The sequence below is a fragment of the Amblyraja radiata genome, chromosome 8 (genome assembly GCF_010909765.2).
Source record: "Amblyraja radiata isolate CabotCenter1 chromosome 8, sAmbRad1.1.pri, whole genome shotgun sequence".
Taxonomy (NCBI): Eukaryota; Metazoa; Chordata; class Chondrichthyes; order Rajiformes; family Rajidae; genus Amblyraja; species Amblyraja radiata.
In genome coordinates, this window is record NC_045963.1 from 6,578,866 (window position 1) to 6,596,628 (window position 17,763).

Here is a 17,763-nt window from a genome sequence, read left to right on the forward strand (position 1 = left end):
AACAGTGAACCCGGCCTATTCATTCATACGGGTAATGTCTGACTCCAAGTCATGAGTTTGGTGATTTAGTTTAAGAAGTGACAAGTTGAAATAGTAAAGTAAATGAGAAGTTATTAGAAGTCAAGTGTTTGCATGCATGTTTTAGTTCCTCGAGTGTTAATAAAGATGACCAGACTGATTCCTGGGATGTCAGGATTGTCTTATGAAGAAAGACTGGATAGACTTGGTTTATACTCTCTAGAATTTAGGAGATTGAGAGGGGATCTTATAGAAACTTATAAAATTCTTAAGGGGTTGGACAGGCTAGATGCAGGAAGATTGCTCCCGATGTTGGGGAAGTCCAGGACAAGGGGTCACAGCTTAAGGATAAGGGGGAAATCCTTTAAAACCGAGATGAGAAGAACTTTTTTCACACAGAGAGTGGTGAATCTCTGGAACTCTCTGCCACAGAGGGTAGTCGAGGCCAGTTCATTGGCTATATTTAAGAGGGAGTTAGATGTGGCCCTTGTGGCTAAGGGGATCAGAGGGTATGGAGAGAAGGCAGGTACGGGATACTGAGTTGGATGATCAGCCATGATCATATTGAATGGCGGTGCAGGCTCGAAGGGCCGAATGGCCTACTCCTGCACCTAATTTCTATGTTTCTATGTTTCTATGAAGTTGTACTAAACCTTGCTTTTAGAGTCTTTTGTTCGACATGACAGTTGATACCCTATAGAGGTCATGGGGTCAACAGTAGGTTGTTCCCGATGTTGGGGGAGTCCAGAACCAGGGGCCACAGTTTAAGAATAAGAACTGAGAATGTAGATCAGCTGACATCTAGAGCAGCAGATGCAATAGATGAGGTTGGAGGAGATCCAGGTAAACCTCTGTCGTGCCTGGAACGACTGCTCGGGTCCTTGAATGGAGTCGAGGGGGGAGGTAAAGCGACACGTGTAGCATCTCTTGCGGTTGCAAGGGAAAGTGCAAACGCAGGAGATGGCTAAAACATGCGTCACACGTACCTATCCACACCCTGAGTTCATCTGCCTGACCCATCGGCTCGCTCGCATTTAAATAAATGCAATCCCATCCCACAATCCTTGCTCCCTTTCTGCCACTGAAGTTTCTTCCACCACTCTCCGCACTGACTTGCAGCCTCTCACCTGCCGCAGTCCTGCATTGGATCCCACCTTCCTGCCAAGAAGGAATGGGTGACGTCTCGGGTCGAGACCTTCCTCCAGACTCTCTTGACTCCAAACGTCACCCAATCCTTCCCTCCAGAGATGCTGTCTGTCCCGCTGAGTTCTTCCAGCATTTTGTGTCTCTCTTCGGTGTAAACCAGCATTTGCAGTTCATTCCTACTCTGCCCCCCCTGTCAATCTAGTTGATATCCATACTTGGAGTGTACGTTAGTTATTTCATGTAACAAACACATGCTGGTTAATACACAAAATAACACAGAGTGCTGGATTAACTCAGCAGGTCAGGTCAGGTCAGGTCAGGTCTACGGACAACATGGATAGGTGACGTTTTGAGTGGGGACCCTTTTTCAGACCCAAAAACATCCCTTATCCATGTTCTCCAGCGATGCTGCCTGACCCGCTGGGTTACTCCAGCACTTTGTGATTTTTTTGTCAACCAGCGTCTGCAGTTCCCGGTTCCAACATTGGTCTTCAGTTCAATGTAAAGAGAAGCAGAGCAGGGAACCTACTGAGTGGAGCGTGGACAATACAGCATACACTGGGACCTCTCTCTCTCCCTCCCTCTCTCCCTTCCTCCCTCCCTCCGTCCCTACCTCTCTCTCCCTCCCTCTCTCCCTCTCTCTCTCCCTCCCTCTCTCCCTTCCTCCCTCCCTCCGTCCCTACCTCTCTCCCTCCCTCCTTCTCTCCCTCCCTCTCTCTCTCCCTCTCTTTCTCTCTCCCTCTCTCTCTCTCCATCTCTATCTCCCTCCCTCCCGCTCTCTCTCCCTCCCTCTCTCTCTCTCCCTCCCTCCCTCCCTCTCTCCCTTCCTCCCTCCCTCCGTCCCTACCTCTCACCCTCCCTCGCTCCCTCTCTCCCTCTCTATCTCCCTCTCTCTCTCCCTCCCTCCCTCCCTCCCTCCCCCTCCCTCTCCTTCTCTCTCTCCCTCCTTCTCTCCCTCCCCCTCTCTCTCTCCCTCTCTCTCTCCCTCTCTCCCTCCCTCTCTCCCTCCTTCTCTCCCTCTCTCTCTCCCTCTCTCCCACCCCCCCTCTCTCCCTCCCTCTCCCTCCCTCCCTCCCTCTCTCTCCTCTTCTTCTTTAGTGTGGTGTGCACAGCCTAAAGTTGTTGGACAACTTGTTCTATTTGATCTTGTTTGATTTGCATTAGTTGATTGCATTAGTCAAAACAGGGCGGACCACGTGAAGGCTGCAATCTCCCACCCCCCTCTCCCTCCCCCTCTCCCTCCCTCTCTCTCTAAACCACACGCTCCTACACCACAACTAGCAGCCCGGCCCAGCTCATTGTGAAGCCTCCATTGGGTGAGGCACAGGCCAGACTTGCCCACATAAAGTGCCGGGACGGGTGGGCGGGGGGAGAGGGTGAGTTCAGTCCCCAGCGGACAGCATGGGTGTCGTGTTGGATGCGATACTGCTCACCGTGTGTCTGCTCTGTGTTCCAGCCCCTTCACATGGCAAGTATCTGATGCTTGTGGCTTCATCTACAGCACCTGTGTCTGACCTTCACGGTCTGAGTCTGGCCGTCATTAGTGTTTCGGTGGAAGTGACTGCATTTGCTGCTTGTGGGGTGATGCAGTAATCAAGTTGTCCACACCGGGTCCGCAGCTAGTCTTTCACCCAGAGTGAGGGGCGTCAATGACCAGAGAACATGGGGTTAATGTCAGATGGGAAAGGTTTAATAGGAACCCGACGGGCAACTTTTCCACACAGAGGGTGGTGGGTGCAGGAAGGAGCTACAGATGCTGGTTTAAACCAAAGATACACACACAAAGCTGGAGTAACTCAGCGGGTCTGAAGAAGGGTCTCGACCCGAAATGTCACCTACTCCTTTTCCCCAGAGATGCTGTCTGACTGGCTGAGTTACTCCAGCTTTGTGTGTCTATCTGTGGTGGGTGTGTGGAACGAGCTGCCAGAGGAAGTAGTTGTGGCGGGGACTATAACAGCATTTGTAGGTCGTTTTAACATACATGGATAGGGAAGGTTTGAAGCATGTGAACCAAATGCAGGCAGTGGTACCAGTGTGGATGGGGCATGTTGGGCGGCGTGGGTGAGTTGGGGCGAATGGGCTGTTTCCACTGTGACTATGGCTATGAGAAGTGGCATTCTGTCAGTAGATTCCCTTTCTATCTCTCTCTCTCTCTCTTTCTCTCTCTCTCTCTCTCTCTCTCTCTCTGGGAGGATGTGGTTTCTGCTGATCTTTATTTAAACGGTGACCCTTATGCAACTGCTTGTGCTGGATGTCCCGATCACTCTCTCTCTCCCTCTCTCTCTCTCCCCCTCGTCTGATGAAGCAAAAACACTGAGTTCTGGTGGAACTCAGCGGGTCGGGAGGGAATAGGCAATCTGATGAACCTGAAACGTCGTCTGTCCATTCCCTCCACAGATGCTAACTGACCCGCTGTGTTCCTCCAGCACGTTGTCTTTTTGTGTGGTTGAAGTTTCCAGCACCTGCAGTTCCTTGCGCCCGTCTGCCTCCAGCAGAAATGTCACTGCTCATTTAGAGAGAGTTTTGGAAATATTAAATTGCACTCTTCAACACAAAAGCAACACGCTGCTCCCTCTTGCGATCCCCAGCCGGTCACGTTGGGGTTGGTAAGATGCTGGGGATCGGGAAGATGTTGAGGTATATCATTGTCGTGTGTGTCGAGGTTTGTTCTGCATGTTATGCAAACAGATCAGATATACATAGAACTACAGAACAGTACAGCACAGGAACAGGCCATTCAGCCCACAATGTCTGTGCCGAACATGATGCCAAATCCCACTCATATCTCCCTGCACATAACCCATATCACTCCATTCCCTGCACATCCACAGACACAGAAACATAGAAAATAGGTGCAGGAGTAGGCCATTCGGCCCTTCGAGCCTGCACCGCCATTCAATATGATCATGTCTGATCATCCAACTCAGTATCCCATCCCTGCCTTCTCTCCATGCCCCCTGATCCCTTTAGCCACAAGGGCCACATCTAACTCTCTCTTAAATATAGCCAATGAACTGTGGCCTCAACTACCTTCTGTGGCAGAGAATTCCACAGATTCACCACTCTCTGTGTGAAAAATGTTTTTCTCATCTCGGTCCTAAAAGACTTTCCCCTTATCCTTAAACTGTGACCCCATGTTCTGGACTTCCCCAACATCGGGAACAATCTTCCTGCATCTAGCCTGTCCAACCCCTTAAGAATTTTGTAAGTTTCTATAAGATCCCCCCTCAATCTTCTTAATTCTAGCGAGTACAAGCCAAGTCTATCCAGTCTTTCTTCATATGAAAGGCCTGCCATCCCAGGAATCAGTCTGGTGAACCTTCTCTGTACTCCCTCTATGGCAAGAATGTCTTTCCTCAGATTAGGAGACCAAAACTGTACGCAAAACTCCAGGTGTGGTCTCATCAAGACCCTGTACAACTGCAGTAGAACCTCCCTGCTCTTATACTCAAATCCTTTTGCTATGAATGCTAACATACCATTCGCTTTCTTCACTGCCTGCTGCACCTGCATGCCTACTTTCAATGACTGGTGTACCATGACACCCAGGTCTCGTTACATCTCCCCTTTTCCTAATCGGCCACCATTCAGGTAATAGTCTACTTTCCTGTTTTTGCCACCAAAGTGGATAGCCACTTATCCACATTATCCCTTTGGCCACATTAAACGTTGTGGCCAAAGTGACTAGGTATAATATCTCAGGATCGTACGTGATTTCAAAGTGAATATTTATATATCCCCACACATAGATATCAGTAACAGGATCGGTCCAAGTCAGCATGGATTTACGAAGGGGAAATTATGCTTGACTAAACTTCTTGAATTTTTTGAAGATGTAACTAGGAAAATGGACAAGGGAGAGCCAGTGGATGTAGTGTACCTGGACTTTCAGAAAGCATTTGTTGAGGTCCCACATAGGAGATTAGTGGGCAAAACTAGAGCACATGGTATTGGGGGTAGGGTGCTGACATGGATAGAGAAGTGGTTGGCAGACAGGAAACAAAGAGCAGGGATTAACGGGTCCCTTTCAGAATGGCAGGCAGTGGACAGATGTTTCAAAGCTGATGCACCGATCTGAAATATTAACTCTTTAAGGGCCGATTTTTTCGGCAACTGCTGGCGCCTGTCATAGTGACTGGACCCCCCTGCGACAATGTCTACGACAATGTCTACAACAACCTACCACCTAGTCAACGTCCAGCTACGACAAGTTACCGACAACCGCGACCCATTAGGACGTCCACCTATGACCACAACCAAAGTCAGCCTCCGTCCACAAGCTAAGACCCTGTCAGCTACAACTGATAACAACTGAGGACAATTCAGTCGCCGGTACCTGTCGCCGGTTGACATAGGTTGACGTAGGTAGTCGCCAATGGAATTCACCGGTCAGCACCGGACACAGCCTACGTCACCCTGGCGACAACCTACGTCAGCACCTACGTCAGGAGAAGTCAAGCTGCGCCCATTTGGCGTCAAGCCCACTGTCGGCGACTGTCGGCGAAAATGTTTGAATATGTTGAAAATCCAGCGGTGACCAGAAAGACACTACGACTCTTTGGGTAACTGAGGAAACTACTCACGACCATACAGGTGACACCCCGGCAACCATGTGGCGACAGCTTAGTCGCGTGTAGTCACCTAAAAAATAGCCTAAATGCGACAGGCCCTTTAGAGTCATCGAGCTGTACAGCACAGAAACAGGCCCTTTGGCCCATCTTGGCCATGCCACCAGGTTGGCATACTGGGCTAGTTCCATTTGCCTGCATTTAGGCCATATCCTTCTAAACCCTTCCTATCCATAGATCTGTCCAAAAGTCATAATTGTATCCATTTCTACAGCTTCCTCTGGCAGCTCATTCCAGATATGGACTTCCCTCAAGTGAAAAAGTTGTCCCTGTGGTCCCTTGTTTATCTCTCCCCTCTCACCTTAAGCCTGTGCCCTCTGGTTTTAGAATCCTCTCGCTTTGTCTGGCTGGTCACTGTGCTGGGCTGAATGTTTCCTGCATCATGTGTGGTTATTCTCTGAGCTCAGGACCCTGATGCAGTGACGGTCATGGCAATGGAATCGTTCACACTGACCGTGACTTGCAGATCGCTCCTCCCCCTCTCTCACTGTTCTTGTTTCTTGCAATGTTTCAGAGGGGTCTGGAGATATGGACCTTTTACCGGGAATGCCAAGTAATATTAGTGTGGACGACCCCGCCGTTCGAAATGCCACACTTGCTGCCGTCTACAGATACAACAACGCATCCAATGACGTCTACCTGTTTAAAGTCCAGAGGATGCTAGATGCACAGGTGCAGGTGAGGTGAGAGAGGTTCTGGTCCCATTACAGGATGTGGAGCCTTTACAGAGGTGGTTCACCAGCGTGGTGCCTTGACTAGATGGTACTAGCTACAGGGAGAGGTTGGACACACCCGGACTGTTTTCTCTGGAACGCCAGAGCTTGAGGGGACACCTAATAGAAATACATAAAATTACACGAGGCATAGATAGGGCAGACAGTCAGAACACTTTCCCAAGAGTGGAACTGCCAAAGACTAAGGAAATGCTGAAGGGAATTCAGGGAACTGGGCAGCTTTTAAAAGTGTGCAGGACATGCATGTCCCTGTTAGAGTGAAGGGCAAGGAGATGGGAGTAAGGAAGCTTGGATGACCAGAGACATTGAGCCTCTGGTCAGGTTCAGAAGGAAGCATGGGACAGGTATAGGCAGCTGGGATCAAGTTTCGGCACCCAAGGAGCATATTTATGAAGGGAAGCAGGAAGGATAAGTGTGAAGAAGGGTCCCGATCTGAAACGTCGCCTGTCCAGTCCCGCCACAGATGCTGCCTGCACAGAGTTCCTCCAGCACTCTGTGTTTAGCGGGAGATTCCTGTTCTCCTTGAGTTCACTGTGACACCTTCCTGATTCTGCCTCTGTTATTGTTTTCCCCTCAATCTTCCACTGATTAACTTGGATATCGACCTTGCCCTGAAAGCTGAGAATGGCAGAACTCCAGATCTCCACATATCCAGATATCATTTACTGATCAGAGGCAGCTGAGCACTTCTAACCAGTTGATGCAAATCACACCTGTAAAACCACAGCCATGGAAATAATGGCCTAGTTTCCAGGTCACGTTTTTAATTTCAGCCTTTGCCAGAGGATGTTGAGTAGAGCACGTTGAGTAGATGAGTTGGCCAGGTGGGCTGAGCAATGATGGATGCAATTTAATACAGAGACAGGCAAGATGTTGCATTTTCTGGTCAAACCAGGGCAGGACTTTCACAGTGAATGGCAGGGCTCTGAGAGTGTTGTCGAGCAGAGGGATCCAGGACTGCAGGTACAATGTTCCCTGAAAGTGGCAACACATATAGGTAGGGTGGTCAAGGAGGCTTTCGGCACTTTGACCTTCATCAGTTAGAGTATTGAGTTCAGAAGTTGGGATGGTATCGTACAGTTGTATAAGACGTTAGTGAGGCCATATTTGGAGTAATGTGTTCAGTTTTGGTCACCCTGTTATAGGAAAAATGTTGTGAAGCTGCAAATGGGCGCAGAGATGATTTACGAGGATGTTGCCAGGACTCGAGGGCCTGAGCTGTAGGGAGCGGTTGAGTAGGCAAGGATTCCTTGGAGCACAGGAGGATGAGGAATGATATTATTAAGGTGTATGAGCATGAGGGGAATGGATAAAGTGAATGCACAGTCTCTTGCCCAGAGTGGAGGCATCAGGAACCAGGGAACAGAGGTTTAAGGTGAGAGGGGAAAGATTTAATTGGAACCTGAGGGGCAATGCTTTCACACAGAGGGTGGTGGGTATATGGAACAAGCTGCCAGAGGAGGCTTGAGGTACATGGATAGGAAATGTTTCGAAAAATATGGGCCAAATGCAGGTAGGTGGGACTAGTGTAGATGGGACATCTTGACTGGTTTGTGCAAGTTGGGCCGAAGGGCCTGTTTCCAAACTGTATGAATATGACTCGAAACCTGTCTCACACCTTACTTTCCTATCTCTGACCTTCTAACCATTTACCTATCCCCCCCCCCCCCCCCCCTCGCCCTGCTTCTCCCCCTTTCTGGTCCCCCCCACCCACCACCCTCCTACAATCAGTCTGAAGAAGTCAAGTCACTTTTATTTCTATAGCACATTTAAAAGACAACTCTCGTTGACCAAAATGCTTTACATTGGTGGAGGTACTAACATTATACAACAGTGGTTCATAGATTAAATACAGACAACACTACATTCATAAAGCCCTCGCTCAGAGGACGTCAAGAAAGGCTTGAGAGTAAAGATGAGTTTTAAGTCTCGACTTAAAGGAGTCGATGGAGGGGGCAGTTCTGATGGGAAGAGGGATGCTGTTCCACAGTCTAGGGGCTGCAACTGCAAAGGCAACCGCGGTCGCCCCTGAGCTTATGCCTAGACCGCGGGATATTCAGCAGCCCCAAGTCGGCCGATCTGAGGGACCTGAAGTGGTGGGTGAGAAGACTTTTGATGTAGGTGGGGGCAAGCCCATTGAGGGCTTTGTAGACATAGAGGAGGGTCTTGAAATGTAATCGGAACCGCACAGGGAGCCAGTGGAGAGAGGCCAGGATCGGGGTGATGTGGTCCAGGGAGAGGGTGGATAGGCTGAAGAAGGGCTTCAACCTGGAACGTCACCTGTCCATATTCTCCAGGGACCTGACCCAACCTGCTGAGTTACTCCAGCACTTTGGGCCATTTTGTTTCTTAACCAGCATCTGCAGTTCTTTGTTCCGAGATAGGGATGGTCTTGGCATCATGTTCAGCGCCTAGGGTCACAGTTTAAGGATAAGGGGGAAGTCTTTTAGGACCGAGATGAGAAAAACATTTTTCACACAGAGAGTGGTGAATCTGTGGAATTCTCTGCCACAGAAGGTAGTTGAGGCCACAGTTCATTGGCTATATTTAAGAGGGAGTTAGATGTGGCCCTTGTGGCTAAATGTATCAGGGGGTGTGGAGAGAAGGCAGGTACAGGATACTGAGTTGGATGATCAGCCATGATCATATTGAATGGCGGTGCAGGCTCGAAGGTCCGAATGGCCTACTCCTGCACCTATGTTTCTATGTTTACGTAGTGACTCTGTTCTTGTACTGTTCTATGTTAACAGAAACATCCACTTTTTTCTTTTGAAGATTGTTGCTGGTCTGAAGTATCTTCTACACTTTGATATCGGAAGAACAGTCTGTCGTAAGGAACATCCATACAACTTCAAACGCTGCTCCTTTCAAACAAGCCCGTCGCTGATTAAGGTGGTAAAACCGTTTCTTTGTATTAATTTTGGTTTGAACCTGTGCTGGATAGGCTTGAGTTACAGGAAGAGGGTGGGAAGGCTGAGTCGTCTTTGGAGTGTAGGAGGCTGAGGGGTGACATTATTGAGGTGGACAAGATCATGAGGGGCACGGATAAAGTGAACGCTCACAGTCTATTCCCCAGGGTAGAGGATTCTAAAACTAGAGGGCACAGGCTTAATGTGAAAGGGAAGAGGTATAAGTGGGAGCTCAGGGCACTCAGAGGGCAGTCTGTATCTGAAGGAGCTGCCAGGGGAAGCTATAGAAGCAAATGGAATTACAGCTTTTAAAATATATTTGGACAGATATATGAATATGAAGGGTTTCGAGGCAAATAATAATACTAACCCAGTTTGTCAACTTGGTCGGCATGGACAAGGCGGGCCGAAGGGCCTGTTTCCATGCTGTACAGGTGTGTGACTGTAAACGAGTGTTGAGACATTATGAACAGAAATGTTTCATTGTCCATTGTTAGACAGGTTCTGTGTGACAATATCTGTGTCATGTCCGTCAGGGCATCTGTCCTCCCACTCATCTCCTCGTGCTTCCCTTTCAGAAATACGAGTGTCACGCTGGCGTCTGGGTTGCTCCATACACACAGAAGTGGCGCGTGATTGCAATAAAATGCCTGTGAAACGCCTTGGCTTTGTTGTTCCTCTAACCCACTGCTCCACATAATACATCCAGATAGCAACATCATCATCCTGCAAACTAGTGTAGACAAGGTGCAGATAGTACAACATCCAACATCCAACAGTACAGCACAGGAAGAGGCCCTTTGGCCCACAATGTCTGTGCCCAACATGATGTCAAGTTGAACTGATCTGTACATGATCCATTCCCTGACCTTACTTGTGCCTATCTAAAAGCCTCTTAACCACCACTGTTGTATCTGCCTCCCCCACTACCCCAGGCAATGGATTCAAGGCCTCCACCATTCTAAAACACTTTCCTCCTCTAACCTGACAGCTATGTCCTCTAGTGTTGGACATTTCTATCCTGGGAGAAAGGTTCTGACTGTCTAACCTATCTATGGCTGTGTCTACCCTAACTTTGTCCCTCATCATTTTATATACTTCTACCAAGTCTCCCCCAAAGCTCCAGCATTCCAGAGAAAACAATCCAAGTCTGTCCAACCTCTCCCTGTGGCTGGAGCCTTCTAACCCAGGCCCACTCTCCCTGCACCATCTCTACTGGAGGCAGAGTTGACCTATACAAGAGGGATGGGTTGCACCTGAACTGGGAGGTTCGCTGGTAATACGGGGGGAGTGGTGGGGTGACGGTTCACTCTGCCAGGTTCTTGTAGATCTCTCGTAGATCTCTTGTAGATCTATTGATGGTTCTTGCAATGTCCAGAGAGGTCTGGAAATATCACCACTGGCCCAGTAGTCAATACAATACAATACAATACAATAATACTTTATAGGCCAAGTATGTTTTGCAACATATGAAGAATTTGATTTGCCAAGTACAAATAAAAAACAACAAAACACACAAAACACATTTTAACATAAACATCCACCACAGTGACTCCTCCACATTCCTCACTGTGATGGAGGCGAAAAAAAGTTCAATCTCTTCCATTCTTTGTTCTCCCGTAGTCGGGAGCCTCGAGCCTTCCGTTGATGGGATGACCTTACTCACGTAACCGGCGGCGTGTGGGCCCTCCACATCGGGGCGATCAGCTCCCCCACGCTGGCGATCAGATCCCGGGTTGGGGCTGTCGAACCTTCTGTGTTGTTGGAGCTACTGACACCACGGTCTCTACCCGAGACTGCGAGCTCTCAATGGCCGCGGTTGGAGCGATCCCGGGCAAGGGATCAGCTCTGATGGTAAGTCCACGTTCCTGCAGGGGGCTCAAAGTCAAGTCGAGCAAGGCCTCCAGCTCCACGATGTTAGGCTGCAGAGCGACTGGAGATACGATCCGAAAAACTATCACATCTCCAGCAGGGTAGTCCCAAGTAATATTAGTGTGGACAAGAAGATAGACACAAAAAGCTGCAGTAACTCAGCGGGTCAGACAGCAACTCAGCAGAAATGAAATAGGTGACGTTTTGGGTCAAAACCCTTCTTCAGACTGAGAGTGGGGGATAAGGGAAACGAGAGACATAGACGCTGATGTAGAGAAATATAGAACAAATGAATGAAAGATATGCAAAAAAGTAGCATTGATAAAGGAAACGCCATTGTTAGCTGTGGACCAGGTAAAAAATGAGTACAATGCGACTCGACGTCGAATTTGAAGCTGGTACAACTAGGAAGGGGTTGGGACGGAGAGGGGGGCGTTACTTGAAGTTAGGGAAGTTAGAGTTAGAACTGCTTGAAGTTAGAGGTCATACCGCAGGGCTGTCAGCTGCCCAAGCGAAATATGAGATGCTGTTCCTCCAATTTGCATTTGGTGAGTGGGGGCTGCCCCGAGGGATCCGCTCCTTCTGCCATCTACACTGGGTGTCTGAGTGTCCCTTGGTGCTCGGGTTCAGAGCGCTCAGTCACCCTCCAGCCCCGGGTGGTCGTGGGCCGGGACCTGCCCTCAATCCGCCCGCACGCTGCCCTTTCGCAAGTCAGTCACGAAAAACGTTTGTATGTTCCCTCTGCCCGTGAGCAGCAGTGATGTTGGTGGTTTTTACAGGTAAGTACATACGTGTTGTGTGTGGGGTACTGCAGAAGGCTTGAGCGACTACATGCGTCGCGCCCTTTGACCTTATGATGTTCCGTACAACCCCCGTATTTAAATGTGGTCCTCCCACTGACGTCACTCGAAGCTGGTGCCCCCCCTCTATTGTGGGGCTTTGTGATGTCACTTTGGAAGCGGATTGAAAGAGTTTCCGTTTAAAAACTTGCTTTGGGGTATTTTTTAAACGCTGTAACTTGTGAAATAAAGCATGAAATGTGAAGTGAAGCCGTTTATTTTGTTGACGGGGTTAATGTGATTAATAATGTGTGAACATTGATGCGTTAGCGCGTGGCGTTTTGACGAAGGTAGAAGGACACAGAAGACACACACACGTATACATATATCCAAGATGAGACTTTTAATGGTATACTGGACAAAGTGAAGACCCGCCGCTAGATTCCACCACTTACCCATTCCCCCAACGCAATATTGTACCACTCATGCATAGCCCCCAACTGTGCAGGCGCGACTCATTTCTCCTCATCCCCAGCACTCACTCCTCATCCTCTTCACCCTCCCTCTTCAATCCCTAGAGTGGGAGGGGGGGTAGAGAGGGAGGGGGGGGGGGGGTAGAGAGGGAGAGGGTGGGAGTGAGGGTAGATAAGGAGGGGGCATCTCCCTCCCCCACCCCTCCCCATCTTCCTCTACCACCCCATTCCCCACCCCGTCTCCCTCCTCCTCATTTCCTTCATCCTTCTCCCCTCACTCTACCCAGGTCATAGAGCAGCGGCAGGGCCTTGAACTAGGCCTAGTTCTCATACTCGGCCTGGCCTTGGTTGTAGACTCCATCCGTCAGCTTGGCCACCACCTGGGCTCCAGTCCAGGCCCCGACTTCATCTCCAGGCCCGTCCCTGACCCCAGACCCAGGCTCATCCTTGGTTCCAGCGGCGGCTTCTTTCTCGGCCCTGGTCACGGCCCCATCCCAAGCCCCGGGTTCGGCCCTCACACCAGCTCCAGCATCACCCTCCCCACCAGGCTTTGGGTGTCGGGCACCGGCAGCCGCTGCCACTCCTCGTTCACCGCGAGCGCTGGAGTTGCCTCCCCCTCCCAGAGTGTTCCGTTCTGCCTTGCCAGTGCTTTGTGACGTCACTCAAAATGGGTGAGATCTCAGGCTGTTTTTAAAACTTTAAACAAATAAAAACTTTGGAAATATAGGTGGGAATATGACGGGAAAAATGTGAGCAGGATGTGTGAAAATGGGAAGCCTGTGGCCTAGCGTTTGGAAGAAAATAGGAACTAACCAGATATTGACACACACACATACGCACGCACATAGACACACACACACAGTGACACAGTGATGTTGATGGTGGAAGGTTGCTTTTCGGACAGGAATCTTGTGACTAGTGGTGTGCCTCTGGGATCAGTGCTGGGCCCATGGCTGTTTATGGTTTATATCAGCAATTTGGATGATTGCCAAGTTTGCCGATGACACTAAAGTGGGCGGTGTCGTAGATAGCAAAGATGGTTATCAAAAATTACAGCAGGATCTTGATCAGCTGGGCGAGTGGGCTGAGGAATGATGGGTAATGGAGTTTAGGTAGATAAGTACAAGATATTGCATTTTGGCAAGTCTAACATGGGGAGGGGAATCCCAGTGAATAGCAGGGATCTGGGGAAGGTTGTAGAGCAAAGGGATCTCAGAGTGCAGGTACATGGTTCCTTGAAATTGACCGCACGCATAGATAGGTTGGTCAAGGAGGCTTTCAACACATTGGCCTTCATCAGTTAGAGTATTGAGTATAGAGGTTGGGAGGTCATGTTGCAGTTGTATAAGACATTGGTGAGGCCACATTTGAAGTATTGTGTTCTGTTTTGCTCACCCTAGCAAAAGAGATTGTTTTAACTTGGTATCGTGTTCAGCACGGAGATTGTGGGCCGAAGGGCCTGTTCCTGTGCTGTGCTCCAAGGCCATTTTGTGGCTTTGATCTGGAGCCCAACTGACCACAATGAGGCCATAGCAGTTACAGCCCACAGTCAGGCCATTCAATTCAATCATAACGTTGTGGTCATTCAGAAATACATCAATAAATGCGAGTCTGAACGAAATATCGTTGCATTTGGCTCCCCGTGCAACATAAAATAACAAAAAGATTAAATGGATAAAAAGATAAAATAGATAATAGTGGCGGCCCATTACATGGCATTCAAGAGTCTGATGGCTCGTGGGAAGAAGCTGTTGCAAAACCTTCACGTTCTGCTCCTCATGCTACGATATCTTTTGACCGAGGGCAGCAGAGTGAACAGTCCATGATGGAGATGTGTGGGGTCTTTTATAATACTGCTGGTCTTGGACAAGCAACGTTTGCACGCAATGTCCCCGATTGAGGGGAGAGAAGTCCCGATGATTTTTTCAGCCGTCCTCATCACTCTCTGCACGGACTTCCAGTCGGAGGCTTTGGTCCCCAAACCAGACAGAGATGCAGCTGGTCAAAATGCTCTCTATGGTGTCCCTGTAGAAAGTGGTGAGGATGGGATGGGGGAGGTGAGCTCCTCTCATTCGGCGCAGAAAGTGCAAACGCTGCTGTGCTCTCTTAACTAATGATGTGATGTTATTTGACCAGGTCAGACTGTTAGTGATCTGCACCCCCAGGTACTTAGTGCTACTGACCAGCTCCACATCGATGTCATTAATGTGTAGTGGTGTGTGACTGTGCCGGTTTCTGCTGAAGTCAACGATGACCTGTACACCTGTACAACCACAGCCATGGAAATAATGGCCTAGTTTCCTAGTGTCTTGCAAATTTCCAGATCACGGTTTTAAATCCAGCCTTTGCCAGAGGATGTTGAGTAGAACACATTGAGTAGATGAGTTGGCCAGGTGGGCTGAGCAATGATGGATGCAATTTAATACAGAGACGTGCAAGATGTCGCATTTTCTGGTCAAACCAGGGCAGGACTTTCACAGTGAATGGCAGGGCTCTGAGAGTGTTGTCGAGCAGAGGGATCCAGGACTGTAGGTACAATGTTCCCTGAAAGTGTCAACACATATAGATAGTGTGGTCAAGGAGGCTTTCGGCACTTTGACCTTCATCAGTTAGAGTATTGAGTACAGAAGTTGGGATGGTATCGTACAGTTGTATAATGGCCCTGTCCCACGGTACGAGTTCATTCCAAGAGCTCTCCCGAGTTTAAAAAAAATCAAGTTAGAGTATTGGTCCAAATCCAAAATGCCAGCCTGTGCCTGGCCTCTGTCTCTGCCCCGGCCCAGCTCATTGTGAAGCCTCCATTGGGTGAGGCACAGGCTGGCAATCAGCCAGACTCGCCCACATAAAGTGCCGGGACGGGCGGGCGGAGAGGGTGAGTTCAGTCCCCGCGGACAGCATGGGTGTCGTGTTGGATGTGATACTGCTCACCGTGTGTCTGCTCTGTGTTCCAGCCCGTTCACAAGGCAAGTATGGACTATTGTGTTCAGCTTTGGTCATCATGATGCAGGAAGAATATTGTTAAATCAGCAGCAAAGATTTACGAAGATGTTGCCAGGACTCGAGGGCCTGAGCTATAGGGAGAGGTCAGGCAGGCTGAAGAAGGGTCTCAACCCGAAACGTCACCCATTCCTTCTCTCCAGAGATGCTGCCTGACCCGCTGTTACTTCAGATTTTGTGTCTATCTTAGGAGTTTAGGCTTTGGAGCGCAGGAGGATAAGGGGTGATATGGAATGAGCTGCCTGAGGAGGTAGATGAGGCAGTTACTATAACAACGTTTAAATAATGTGTGGACAGGTGGATGGATAGGAGGGATGAGCCAAAAGGCAGTTCACTCACCCTATCGATTCAGTGTATGATCTTACACCCCTCAGCCCCCTGCACTCCAAGGAACAAAGTCCTAGCCTGTCCAACCTCTCACTTTAGCCCAGGCCCTCGAATCCTGGCAACATCCTCTTAAATCTTCTCTGCACTCTTTCCACCTTAATGACATCCTTCCTGTAGCACGATGGCTGAATGTTTCCTGCATTGTGTGTCGTTATTCTCTGAGCTCAGGCCCCTGATGCAGTGACGGTAATGGCAGTGGAATCGTTCACACTGACCGTGACTTGTAGATCCGACCTCGCCCTCTTTCACTGTTGTTGTTTGGTGCAATGTTTCAGAGTGGACTGAAGATATTTACATTAATCCACGGAATTCTATCACAGACGCTGCTGGTTTAGATGAAGCCGTCAATGCTGCAATCCAAAGATACAACAATGTATCCAATGACATCTACCTGTATACAGCTCGGAAGATAATACAAGCAAAGGTACAGGTAAAGAGAGAGCAGTTCTGGTCGCCCCATTACAGGACAGATGTGGAGACTGGAGAGGGAGCAGAGGTGCTTCACCAGTTTAAAGGAGATGTGCGGGGGAAGTTTTTTTACAGGGTGGTGTGGGCCAGGAATGAGCTGCCGGGGGTGGTGGTGGTGGAGGCAGATACGATAGTGGTGTTTAATAGACTTTTGGATCGGCACATGGATATGCAGGGAATGAAGGGATATGGATCATGTGCAGGCAGAGGTCGCTCCTCCGCCAGGATCAGATTGCCGCGCCACACCGCTTCCGGTCCGTCTGAGAATTGTGGAGACCTCCGCCGGCCACCCACAGCGTTCTTCAGCTCCAGTAAAGATGTGATGGCGCAGGAAGGGGCCGACTGTCCAGGGGGAGTGACAGGAGAGGAGACCAATCCGCTCGGCACTGACTGGACCAATCGCTGCATGCGTGGTTTTTAAGATTTTTAAACCTAGATAACTTTTAAAATATACCATCGATCGGAACGAAACTTGTTGCACTCGTAGCACAGGAGAACGGTGAGTGCGCTAGCGAAAAATCGTAGCGCTATCTCTTACTGTTTTTGCGCAAATAGAAAAACCGTGCAAACTGGAAGATAACAAGATCAGAGTTTTAGTTATGTATAGATAGATGGAAGATAGATGGGCCAAACATCAGCATGTTGACTAGCGTAGATGGAGCGTGCTGGTTGGCATGGGCCAGTTGGTCCAAAGTGCCGGTTTATTGAGCTGAGAAATGATATTCCTATGATGTCATTAAAAGAGAAATTCTCTTTTTGTTTTGAAGATTGCTGATGAACGGAAATATGCTCTACGCATTGAAGTCACGAGAACAGTATGTCGTAAAGGAGAACGTAAAGTCACGGGAAAGGGATATGAGAGATATAGATCAAATCAATGAAATATATGCAAAACAGTAACAATGATAAATGAAACAGGCCATTGTTTGCTGTGGGCGAGGTGAACATGAGTACAATGAGACTCAACAAGATGACTTTGGCAACAAGATGATACGGTGCCTATTTCCTTCGCTCCATAGATGATGCCTCACCCAAGATGACTTTGAAGCTGGTGTGACGGGTGGGGGAGGGACGGAGGGACGGAGGGACGGAGGGACGGGGGGGGGGGTGGAATGCAAGGGTTACCTGAAATTAGAAAATCATATTCATACCACTGGGCTGTAAGCTGCCCAAGCGAAATGTTAGAGACCAGGACAGAAAGGTCAGTGTGGGAATAGGAATTAGTGTTTAGAAACCTGGAGATCAGGTAGGTCCAGCCAGACTGAGTGAAGGTGTTCGGCGAAATGATCGCCCAGTCTAAAGTATAGGGACAGGTGTTGCATTTTCTGCAGTTGCAGGAGAAAGTACCTGTG

General features: G+C 49.1%; 1 protein-coding gene across 1 annotated transcript; it reads left to right on the forward strand.

Moving 5' to 3' along the window:
• Nucleotides 1–2,533: 2,533 nt before the first annotated feature.
• On the forward strand, nt 2,534–10,094 carry LOC116975838 (cystatin-F-like). Its single transcript, XM_033025099.1, has 4 exons — nt 2,534–2,632; nt 6,307–6,470; nt 9,302–9,418; nt 10,014–10,094. The coding sequence occupies exons 1-4, from the start codon at nt 2,566–2,568 to the stop codon at nt 10,089–10,091; spliced, it is 426 nt and encodes a 141-aa protein (XP_032880990.1). The 5' UTR covers nt 2,534–2,565; the 3' UTR covers nt 10,092–10,094.
• The last annotated feature ends 7,669 nt before the right edge of the window (nt 10,095–17,763 follow it).

Excerpts from the sequence above, each read along its gene's own strand:
- LOC116975838 (XM_033025099.1), top strand. The coding sequence starts at position 2,566 with ATGGGTGTCGTGTTGGATGCGATACTGCTCACCGTGTGTCTGCTCTGT. Across the intron at positions 2,633-6,306 it reads TGTTCCAGCCCCTTCACATG|AGGGGTCTGGAGATATGGAC; the intron begins GCAAGTATCTGA and ends GCAATGTTTCAG. Across the intron at positions 6,471-9,301 it reads TGCTAGATGCACAGGTGCAG|ATTGTTGCTGGTCTGAAGTA; the intron begins GTGAGGTGAGAG and ends TTTCTTTTGAAG.